The 12,385-nt window shown below is 43.8% G+C and overlaps 1 protein-coding gene across 1 annotated transcript in view; it reads right to left on the bottom strand.

Annotated features, from left to right (window-relative positions):
* The window catches only part of dnah7 (dynein, axonemal, heavy chain 7), a 224,626-nt gene that overhangs the window by 49,457 nt on the left and 162,784 nt on the right, over positions 1–12,385 (bottom strand). The window contains 5 exon segments of the mRNA XM_046362668.1: positions 4,119–4,280; positions 5,340–5,516; positions 5,713–5,805; positions 6,961–7,155; positions 8,951–9,077. Coding sequence (XP_046218624.1) covers positions 4,119–4,280; positions 5,340–5,516; positions 5,713–5,805; positions 6,961–7,155; positions 8,951–9,077 — 754 coding nt within the window.

Genomic DNA, 12,385 nt, shown 5'->3' with positions numbered 1-12,385 from the left:
TGGTAGACCACATGTAACAACACCTGCACAAGATCGGTACATCTGAACATCACACCTGCAGGATGGCAACAACAACTGCCCGAGTTACACCAGGAACACACAATCCTTCCATCAGTGCTCAGTATGTCCGCAATAGGCCGAGAAAGGCTGGACTGAGGACTTGAAGGCCTGATGTAAGGCAGGTCCTTACCAGACACCAGCAGCAACAATGTTTGCCTATGGGTACAAAAGCACCATCGCTGGACCAGACAGGACTGGCAAAAAAGTGCTCTTCACTGATGAGTCGCGGTTTTGTCTCACCCGTGGTGATGGTCGGATTCGCGTTTATCGTCGAAGGAATGAGTGTTACACCAAGGCCTGTACTCTGGAGCGGGATCAATTTGGAGGCGGAGGGTACGTCATGGTCTGGGGCGGTGTGTCACAGCATCATCGGACTGAGCTTGTTGTCATTGCAGGCAATCTCAACGCTGTGCGTTACAGGGAGGACATCCTCCTCCCTCATGTGGTACCCTTCCTGCAGGCTCATCCAGCCATACTTCTCGTTCTGTGCGTGATTTTCTGCAAGACAGGAATGTCAGTGTTCTGCCATGGCCAGCGAAAAGCACGGATCTCAATCCCATTGAGTACATCTGGGACCTGTTGGATCGGCGGGTGAGGACTAGGGCCATTCCCCCCAGAAAAGTCTGGGAACTTGCAGGTGCCTTGGTGGAAGCGTGGGGTAACATTACACAGCAAGAACCGGCAAATCTGGTGCAGTCCATGAGGAGAAGATGCACTGCAGTACTTAATGCAGCTGGTGACCACACCAGATACTGACTGTTACTTTTGATTTTGACCACCCTTTTGTTCAGGGGCACATTATTCCATTTCTGTCACATGTCTGTGGAACTTCTTCAGTTTATGTCTCAGTTGTTGAATCTTGTTACGTTATTTACACATGTTAAGTTTGCTGAAAATAAACGCAGTTGACAGTGAGATGATGTTTCTTTTTTTGCTGAGTTCCTCTTACACAGTACATTATTACCCTGAGACAAGTTATCCTGGGTCTTGTGGGTATTCATTGCTTTTCCACTCTATGCTCTAATGACAGCGTTGTATAACGGCAATGCTCAGGGTGGCCAAAATAATACCATCAAGGACATTTTGTGGCACATCAAAGGCGCTAACAACCCTGTGAAATGTAAGAGGGCGCTGACACATTTAAAGGGTTTGAATGCAAATTTAGCATTTCTACATAAGACTCATTTGAGGACTGGTGAGTTGGTCAACTATTTCATAGTAAATCAAGAGGTGCTGCCATTTTGGTTGATAGATCTACTCCCTTTATAGCTTCTGAGGCTATTCCTGATCCTAAGGGACGATACGTCATAGGAACTGTTAAACTGTTTTCTATCCCTCTTGTTTTGGCTAGTGTTTATGCTCCCAATTGGGACGATTCAAGTTCCATTTCTACCTTTTTATCTGTTATACCCAATTTAGATTGCCATTTGTTGATTTTAGGGGGTGATTTCAACTGTACAATATCCCCAGTTCTTGACTAGCACTCACTACAGTCACTTCTAAGTGTGCATTGTTCAAGATTTTCTTCAGAAATATGCTGTGTGTGAGGCCTGACATTTCCTCTACCCTCCAGATAGACAGTATTCCTTTAAAAAAAAAAATATTTCATCAAATGTACTCCTGCATTGATTACCTATTTTTGGACAAAAAACTTCTGCCTAACCTTCAGAGGTGTACTTATGAGAGTATTGTTATTTCTGACCATTCACCATTAGTGCTTGAGCTAGAGTTTCCCCAGCAACCTATGTGTTGTCAATGGCATCTTAACTCCATTTTCCTCTCAGAGAAGTAGTGTGTCATTTTTATTTCTAGAAATTAATTAAACCCCACCTATGTCCTGCACTTCCACATGGGAGTCCCTCAAAGCATACCTGAGTATGCTTGGGGTCATTGTCCATTTGGAAGACCCATTTGCGACCAAGATTTAACTTCTGACTGATGTCTTGAGATGTTGCTTCAATATAGCCACATCATTTCTTCATCTATTTTGTGCACCAGTCCCTCCTCCAACAAAGCACCCCCACAACATGATGCTGCTACCCCCGTGCATCATGGTTGGGATGGTGTTCAAGCCTCCCCTTTTTCCTCCAAACAAAAAAATGGTCATTATGGCCAAACAGTTCCATTTTTGTTTCATCCAACCAGAGGACATTTCTCCAAAAAGTATGATCTTTGTCCCCATGTGCAGTTGCAAACCGTAGTCAGGCTCTTTTATGGCTGTTTTGGAGCAGTGGCTTCTTCCTTGCTATGTCGAAAGAGGACTCGTTTTGCTGTGGATATAGATACTTGTGTACCTGTTTCCTCCAGTATCTTCACAAGGTCCTTTGCTGTTGTTCTGGGATGGATTTGCACTTTTCGCACCAAAGTACGTAAATCTCTAGGAGACAGAACGCGTTTCCTTCCTGAGCAGTATGACGGCAGCGTGGTCCCATGGTGTTTATACTTGCGTTCTATTGTTTGTACAGATGAACGTGGTACCTTCAGGCGTTTGGAAATTGCTCCCAAGGATGAACCAAACTTGTGGAGGTCTACAATTATTTTTCTGAGGTCTTGGCTGATTTATTTTCATTTTCCTATGATGTCAAGCAAAGAGGCACTGAGTTTGAAGGTAGGCCTTGAAATACATCCACAGGTACTCCTCCAATTGACGCAAATTATGTCAATTAGCCTATCAGCCTATCAGCTTCTGACGCTATGACATGATACAGTGAATTATAAGTGAAATAATCTTTCTGTAAAAAATTACTTTTGTCATGTTCAAAGTAGATGTCCTAACATACTTGCCAAAACTATAGTTTGTGAACAATAAATGTGTGGAGTGGTTGAAAAACAAGTTAATGACTCCAACCTAAGTGTATGTAAACTTCCGACTTCAACTGTAATTCACAAATGATAGGCTAATATTGTCACCCATCAGACTATTCTTGATTTAACCTTATCTTTATATATACTAAATAATATATGTGTGAAATTTGTTTTTATTTAGAATGGGCCATTATCATGCACCTGTCTCGAAACAGAGGCAGCGGGACAAAATACATCTAATCTATTCACTTAAATAGCGAATGTCGGACGATTTTCCCATGGTTCATTTTCATGCCAGCCAGGTAGGCTATACTCCAGATGTAAAGATAAACAACGTGCTTAATATTAGGAAAATTGAGAAATAAATATAGTAGGCCTAGCCTATAAAAAGCTAATGGGATCCTCCTCTTTTTAGTGGAGGCCATCACTGTTTTCTAGCGAGAAATGTTGATGTTTTAAGGTTGAGTGAATAGTGATGGAAATGGCATCTTACGTAGATCTGGTAGAGCGGTAAGTTGGTCAGCACAGACTCTGAGGAAGTGGCCAGATGTGCCATGGATGCCGGAAGCTTTATGAAGAGTCTTCCTCAAATCATTCTCAGGTCGCGAAAGCAGCTGGTCGTCCAAATTTGCGAGAGACTTCCTGGATGGTTAAGTATTGTCTGCCTCGAAGCAAGCATATAATGTGTTAAGCTTGTCTGGGAGGGAGGCTTCGGTGGGCACCACACAGCTGGATTTGCCTTTGTCGTCCGTGATAGTCTGTAGTCCTTGCCACATGCGTCGAGAGTCTGAGTTGTCATTCATTGACATACATTTGAGTCTGTCTATTTTTGCCTAATGGATTCACTGAGATCGTACCTACTTGCCTTGTACGCCACCAAATCATCGCGGTTCATTGTACTAACATTGAATGCTGCAGTACGGTCTCTCAGCATGGTACGGATTTCTCCCTTCATCCATGGTCTTTGGTTGGGGTACTGTATGTCCGGATTGTTATTGTGGGTACAACATCATCAACAAATTTCCTAATGCAACCTGTGACTGATGATGTATATTCCTCAATGTTGATGTATGAGTCCTGGGTGGATAAATCGTTGAACATATTCCAATCAGTATACTCAAAACAGTCCTGCAGCATTGAAGGGAAAAACTGGTTAAGTGCCACTGTAATCCCCACATCAAATTAACCAACTAAATGATTATTATAATATTGAGACTTGAGGTGTGTCATCACAGTGCAAGCTGCCCTCTGACCTCACACACTCTCTCCATAGTGGACATCCATGAGGTGGCCAGGTGACAGTTTTGTAGAACCACCCAGGTGCCCTCCTTCACACCCGTCTCAATCAAGCTCATGGCGATGGGGCCCTGGCCCTGGCCCAGAGACAGAGAGCTCAACTTGTTTCCACTGAAGCCCTGGGGAACACACAGAGAGACACAGAGACACAGGCACACACATAGAGACACACGCGTACAGACGCACGCATGCACACACACACACACACACACACACACACACACACACACACACACACACACACACACACACACACACACACACACACACACACACACACACACACACACACACACACACACACACACACACACACACACACACACACACACACACACACACACACACACACACACACACACACGTCAACAGGATGATTTAAAGGGTGAATCCCAAAGATTGAGTGACAAACGTACCATAAATTGCCTAGCAATTAATGACTTGAAACATTTATATATTTTTTATTTTGATAATGACTTGAAACATTTACATTTAAAAAATGTTACCCACTTTCTCCCCAATTTCGTGGTATCAAATTGTTAGTGGTTACTATCTTGTCTCATCGCTACAACTCCCGTACGGGCTCGGTAGAGACTAAGGTCGAAAGCCATGCGTCCTCCGAAACACAACCCAACCAAGCCGCACTGCTTCTTAACACAGCGCGCATTCAACCCGGGAGCCAGCCGCACCAATGTGCCGGAGGAAACACCGTGCACCTGGCGACCTGGTTAGCGTGCACTGCGCCCGGCCCGCCACAGGAGTCGCTAGTGCACGATGAGACAAGGATATCACTACCGGCCAAGCCCTCTCTAGGCCAATTGTGCGTCGCCCCATGGACCTCCCGGTCACGGCCGGCTGCGACAGAGCCTGGGCTCGAACCCAGAGTCTCTGGTGGCACTGTGCCACCCGGGAGGCATGACTTGAAACATTTAAGGATATTTTAACCTTGTGGAAATCTACAAGCTTTATCAATCTGTGATCTATCTACTCTGCGTGTCTACTCTTGTCTTTTCTGTAAAACAACTATATCAACAAGACCAGCTAGGGACAAGCAATACAGGGTGGTTGTTTTTCCACAACAATTGTCATTTAAGCTAAACCTAGGTAAAAATGTGCCAATGGAGTGGCAATGAGTGGCATGATGGCACAAACAGACTGGTACCCAGGCTTATCCATACCTGCTCATCACCAAACTTGAGTAAGGCGGCCATGGGGTCAGAACCGGGGGAGAGGATGAAGATGAGGGGGGCGCAGCAGTGACTGTCCCCAAATGCTTTCCCCAGGTTGAAGGGGGGCGCCTCGATGAACTGACGCCCCAGACTGTCCGATACAAACTCCTGCACCATGGGAATGACCTGGGAGGCAGGGGGGTGAAGAATGTGGATTTAACTCTGTGTGTGTGTGTGTGTGTGTGTGTGTGTGTGTGTGTGTGTGTGTGTGTGTGTGTGTGTGTGTGTGTGTGTGTGTGTGTGTGTGTGTGTGTGTGTGTGTGTGTGTGTGTGTGTGTGTGTGTGTGTGTGTGTGTGTGTGTGTGTGTGTCTGGTAACTCACCTTGTCTGGTCTAAGACAGCGTATAACCAGCATCTTCTGAAACTGTCCAAGGTTCTGCTGCCACTCTGCTGGGAAAGGTGTGTGGTGGGGAGTCTGCACATGAACATGAACACAATATCACATACTCACTACATACAAAGATATTTGAATGATGGTTTAATAATAACTAATCCCCTTTTTTCTCTAAACTACAGCATTGAAATAAAAACTTTAAAAAGCTTGCTTCACACACTCATATTCTTCACTTTTTACCAACTAGCCTAATTCTTCTTTGCAACATTAAGACAAACCAGGAAGAACTCCCTAGAACGCAACTGAATTCCAATAAACCCCATGTCCAGGGACAGCTTTGCGAAAAAAAAAAGTGGGGTGTTGAAAGTGGAATGGTACCCTATTACTTACATAGTGCACTTATTTTGAGTAGAGCTCAATGGGAGCATAGTGTTTCCTTCCAAATGTCTAAACCACAGTAGCCAAACGATGCAAGCCTCACAGGCTGTTTATATAACTAAACTTGAGCTTTAATACTCTCCTTAATAATGAGGGAATTCAGGGACATTTGCATTCATCAGATGCAAATCTGGAGGGGATTGCATTTACGCGGTGCCCATAATCAGGTTATCCCCAAGTATAATGGAGACGCTTTGGCATCACATTTGTTTTAAGTATGTGGGTGTATGTTTGTGTGTGTGTGTGTGTGTGTGTGTGTGTGTGTGTGTGTGTGTGTGTGTGTGTGTGTGTGTGTGTGTGTGTGTGTGTGTGTGTGTGTGTGTGTGTGTGTGTGTGTGTGTGTGTGTGTGTGTGCGTGTGTGTTGGGAGTTCTTTATTGACCTGTAGCGAGATTAATCAAATGTAATTAAGTGGTAAGAGAAGCAATCTGGGATGTGCAGCGGGGCCAGCCAATGTATTTGGTTAATGCGTGGAACCGCTGCGCTGGGTAGGGAGAGAGATGGTGTGAGTGAGGAGGGATAACCCCCGGATACTTTTGAACAAATTTTACATCAGACGTCTGAGAGTTATATTGAGTAAGGATCTGTCCACAGAGGTAGGTACCTTCACTGTCTGTGGCTGAAACCTATTTAAAGTTAAAGGAAAGTTAATTGTATTGGATGTGTGTGTTTGTTTGTGTTCGTGTGTGTGCATGCGTGCTCTTGTCTGCCTACCTGTCTGTGTGTGTGTGTATCTACAGACCACATAATTAAACATAAAAATCATATTATATTTTATTGCAATGCTACAGTAACGCACCGGGCTATCATACACCTCCTTCCAGGCGTCTTTCATTCGGGACATGTCCTTGCGCAGGCCCTTGAAGCAGTCCATCTCATCGAGGCGGCAGAGCTCATCCCAAGCCTTCTTGGGGAGCCAGGTGCAAGGGTTGGCGTGGGGATTGTCCAGGCCCACGCCACCTGTTAGCAGGAAGCGCCACTCGCTCTCATCCACCTGGTGTGGAGGATTGGGTGGAGAGGGGGGAAAGACAAAGGGTCAATCTGGAGCATTGCTGGGAATGTGAGGCTTTGGGATCCTGGGAGAGCTAAGACCCATATGGTCCTGACTGGAAATATATATATTTTTTTTATTTCACCATTATTTAACCAGGTCGGCCAGTTGAGAACAAGTTCTCATTTACAACTGTGACCTTGCCATGTGTGTGTGTGTGTGTGTGTGTGTGTGTGTGTGTGTGTGTGTGTGTGTGTGTGTGTGTGTGTGTGTGTGTGTGTGTGTGTGTGTGTGTGTGTGTGTGTGTGTGTGTGTGTGTGTGTGTGTGTGTGTGTGTGTGTGTGTGTGTGTGTGTGTGTGTGTGTGTGAGTATTGATGATATTAGTCAAGAAAACTTGTTGATGGAGAAAGAGATATGTGGTTATGCATTAATAATACATTGCAGTGACGGTGTGATAATGCTATGGGAAAGCTGTGGCCATATACAGTGGGGCAAAGAAGTATTTAGTCAGCCACCAATTGTGCAAGTTCTCCCACTTAAAAAGATGAGAGAGGCCTGTAATTTTCATCATAGGTACACTTCAACTATGACAGACAAAATGAGAGAAAAAAAAGTGTAGGATTTTTAATGAATTTATTTGCAAATTATGGTGGAAAATAATTATTTGGTCAATAACAAAAGATTCTCAGTACTTTGTTATAGACCCTTTGTTGGCAATGACAGAGGTCAAACGTTTTCTGTAAGTCTTCACAAGGTTTTCACACACTGTTGCTAGTATTTTGGCCCATTCCTCCATGCAGATCTCGTCTAGAGCAGTGACGTTTTGGGGCTGTTGTTGGGCAACACGGACTTTCAACTCCATCCAAAGATTTTCTATGGGTTGAGATCTGGAGACTGGCTAAGCCACTCCAGGACCTTGAAATGCATCTTACGAAGCCACTCCTTCGTTGCCCGGGCGGTGTGTGTGGGATCATTGTCATGCTGAAAGACACAGCCACGTTTCATCTTCAATGCCCTTGCTGATGGTAGGCTTTGTTACTTTGGTCCCAGCTCTCTGCAGGTCATTCACTAGGTCCCCCCGTGTGGTTCTGGGATTTTTGCTCACTGTTCTTGTGATCATTTTGACCCCACAGGGTGAGATCTTGCGTGGAGCCCCAGATCGAGGGAGATTATCAGTGGTCTTGTATGTCTTCCATTTCCTAATAATTGCTCCCACAGTTGATGTCTTCAAACCAAGCTGCTTACCTATTGCAGATTCAGTCTTCCCAGCCTGGTGCAGGTCTACAATTTTGTTTCTGGTGTCCTTTGACAGCTCTTTGGTCTTGGCCATAGTGGAGTTTGGAGTGTGACTGTTTGAGGTTGTGGACAGGTGTCTTTTATACTGATAAGTTCAAACAGGTGCCATTAATACAGGTAATGAGTGGAGGACAGAGGAGCCTCTTAATTAAAGAAGAAGTTACAGGTCTGTGAGAGGCAGAAATCTAGCTTGTTTGTAGGTGACCAAATACTTATTTTCCACCATAATTTGCAAATAAATTCATTAAAAATTCTACAATGTGATTTTCTGGATTTTTTTCCCTCATTTTGTCTGTCATAGTTGAAGTGTACCTATGATGAAAATGACAGGCCTCTCTCATCTTTTTAAGTGGGGGAACTTGCACAATTGGTGGCTGACTAAATACTTTTTTGCTCCACTGTACAATACATCAAACATAAACCAATTCATACACAGAGGTTCTGTGTTCATGTCTATGGTTCTGACAATATTTTGAGAAGGTTGTTGTAAAGCTAACCCACCAGCTTGTCGTGCATGAGCAGGTTGACGTTGAGGCAGAAGGAGAAGAGCAGCTTGTCTTTCTCAAATAGCGAGCGGCACACATTGACATAGAGAGAGTAGGTGAAATGGTCCCTCAGAATCTGCAACCTGGGGTAAAAACAATAACAAAGATTTGATTAATGCCTAGGTTTTGGTCTTTGTCGACTAAACTTTTATTGAAAGTGTTGATTTTCTTAAATGTGTAGCAAAATGTAAAATAAAGCTTGAGAAGTAAAATTTCATTCATTTTGATCTAGTCACTTTGGTAATACATTATGGGACAGTAGCATAAACTACAGGCTAACAATAATAAGTGATGTAGCCTATAGAGCATTTCATTACTACCTAGAATCTAGAACCGCTTGCAAACCCCCCAAAAACAGGCACAACAACTTATAAAAAAATGGAAAGCGAATGGTGTCGAGTCAGCTTCAGGTAGAAGCAGTTTAGAAAGGCATGTCTCTGCTTTGGATTGAGCGGAGAGAGAGGAATCGATGGTTTGGCAGGGAGAAAGTCAGTCTGACAGATAGGCCAGGAGCTCTTCTTCAAGATAATCTTGCCATCTATATGCACTATGGTGCAGACCTAGAATAACTATAGTTTTAACAGTAACACATTTTCCGGTTGAACAACTAGTTTAAATATATTTTTAAAGATATTTTTTCTTCTTTATTCACTTCCCCTAACCCTGACACCCCTCCCGTAATTGGTTTAAACTAATGGACAACAATACTTAGACTTCTACTTCCAGTTTATATATACTATATACATTTTATGGACATGGTACATTTACATTAATTATATATTTTTTGTCCCACCCCTCAGCTACCCTCAACCCCTACCATCTATCACTGAAAATCATCAAGTATATTTTTCAACTGTGCTGTGATGTTTCATAAAAGTTTGGAATATTTCTATTCTCATAGATTCTACAGATTGTAAACTAAAGAATTTTTGCTAAGAGTATTATTAATTGGAACGGAAATGGCACCACACCAAACTGGAAGTCTTCCGAATAGCTTGGAACACTGCAGTATCGAAGAGCCCTCACAGCTGCTCGATCATCCTATTTTTCCAACTTAATTGAGAACATTAAGAACAATCCAAACTGTATTATTGATAAGGTCACAAAGCAAACTAAAAAGCAGCATTCCCCAAGAGAGGATGGCTTTCACTTCAGCTGTCACACCCTGACCTTAGAGATCCTTATTTATTCTCTATGTTTGGTTAGGTCAGGGTGTGACTCAGGTGGGAAAATCTGTTTTCAAATTTTTGTTGTTTTGCCGATCAGTCTATCGTTGTCTCTGATTGGGGATCATATATGAGTTGTGATTTTCCGTATGGGTTTTGTGGGGTGTTATTTTCTGTTTAGTGTCTGTGCTTGATGTAACTGTTTGTTTTCGTTTTTTTATTTGTTATTTTTGTTTGAGTGTTTCTTGAAAATAAATATCATGAACACTTTCCACGCTGCGCTTTGGTACATTCTTCCTTCCACCGACGAGAGCCGTTACATCAGCAGTGATAAATTCATGAACTTCTTTCAGGAAAAGATCATGATCATTAGAAAGAAAAGTACGGACTCCTCTTTAAATCTGCGTATTCCTCCAAAACTCAGTTGTCCTGAGTCTGCACAGGACCTAGGATCAAGGGAGCCACTCAAGTGTTTTATTACTATATCTCTTGACACAATGATGAAAATAATCATGGCCTCTAAACCTTCAAGTGGCATACTGGACCCTATTCAAATCAAATCAAATCAAGTGTATTTGTCACATACACATGATTAGCAGATGTTAATGTGAGTGTAGCGAAATGCTTGTGCTTCTAGTTCCGACAATGCAGTAATAACCAACAAGTAATCTAACTAACCATTCCAAAACTACTGTCTTATTCACAGTGTAAGGGGATAAAGAATATGTACATAAAGATACATGAATGAGTGATGGTACAGAGCAGCATAGGCAAGATACAGTAGATGGTATCGAGTACAGTATATACATATGAGATGAGTATGTAAACAAAGTGGCATAGTTAAAGTGGCTAGTGATACATGTATTACATAAGGATGCAGTAGATGATATAGAGTACAGTATATACGTATGCATATGAGATGAATAATGTAGGGTATGTAACATTATATAAGGTTGCATTGTTTAAAGTGGCTAGTGATGTATTTTACATCATTTCCCATCAATTCCCATTATTAAAGTGGCTGGAGTTGAGTCAGTGTTAGTGTGTTGGCAGCAGCCACTCAATGTTAGTGGTGGCTGTTTAATAACAGTCTGATGGCCTTGAGATAGAAGCTGTTTTTCAGTCTCTCGGTCCCAGCTTTGATGCACCTGTACTGACCTCGCCTTCTGGATGATAGCGGGGTGAACAGGCAGTGGCTCGGGTGGTTGTTGTCCTTGATGATCTTTATGGCTTTCCTGTAACATCGGGTGGTGTAGGTGTCCTGGAGGGCAGGTAGTTTGCCCCCAGTGATGCGTTGTGCAGACCTCACTACCCTCTGGAGAGCCTTACGGTTGTGGGTGGAGCAGTTGCCGTACCAGGCGGTGATACAGCCCGCCAGGATGCTCTCGATTGTGCATCTGTAGAAGTTTGTGAGTGCTTTTGGTGACAAGCCAAATTTCTTCAGCCTCCTGAGGTTGAAGAGGCGCTGCTGCGCCTTCTTCACGATGCTGTCTGTGTAAGTGGACCAATTCAGTTTGTCTGTGATGTGTATGCCGAGGAACTTAAAACTTACTACCCTCTCCACTACTGTTCCATCGATGTGGATAGGGGGGTGTTCCCTCTGCTGTTTCCTGAAGTCCACAATCATCTCCTTAGTTTTGTGGACGTTGAGTGTGAGGTTATTTAACTGACACCACACTCCGAGGGCCCTCACCTCCTCCCTGTAGGCCGTCTCGTTGTTGTTGGTAATCAAGCCTACCACTGTTGTGTCGTCGGCAAACTTGATGATTGAGTTGGAGGCGTGCGTGGCCACGCAGTCGTGGGTGAACAGGGAGTACAGGAGAGGGCTCAGAATGCACCCTTGTGGGGACCCAGTGATGAGGATCAGCGGGGTGGAGATGTTGTTGCCTACCCTCACCACCTGGGGGCGGCCCGTCAGGAAGTCCAGTACCCAGTTGCACAGGGCGGGGTCGAGACCCAGGGTCTCGAGCTTGATGACGAGCTTGGAGGGTACTATGGTGTTGAATGCCGAGTTGTAGTCGATGAACAGCATTCTCACATAGGTATTCCTCTTGTCCAGATGGGTTAGGGCAGTGTGCAGTGTGGTTGAGATGGCATCATCTGTGGACCTATTTGGGCGGTAAGCGATTTGGAGTGGGTCTAGGGTGTCAGGTAGGGTGGAGGTGATATGGTCCTTGACTAGTCTCTTAAAGCACTTCATGATGCTACGGGGCGGTAGTCATTTA

The sequence above is a fragment of the Oncorhynchus gorbuscha genome, linkage group LG09, assembly GCF_021184085.1.
Source record: "Oncorhynchus gorbuscha isolate QuinsamMale2020 ecotype Even-year linkage group LG09, OgorEven_v1.0, whole genome shotgun sequence".
NCBI lineage: Eukaryota > Metazoa > Chordata > Actinopteri > Salmoniformes > Salmonidae > Oncorhynchus > Oncorhynchus gorbuscha.
This window is presented reverse-complemented; position numbering and strand designations above follow the sequence as displayed.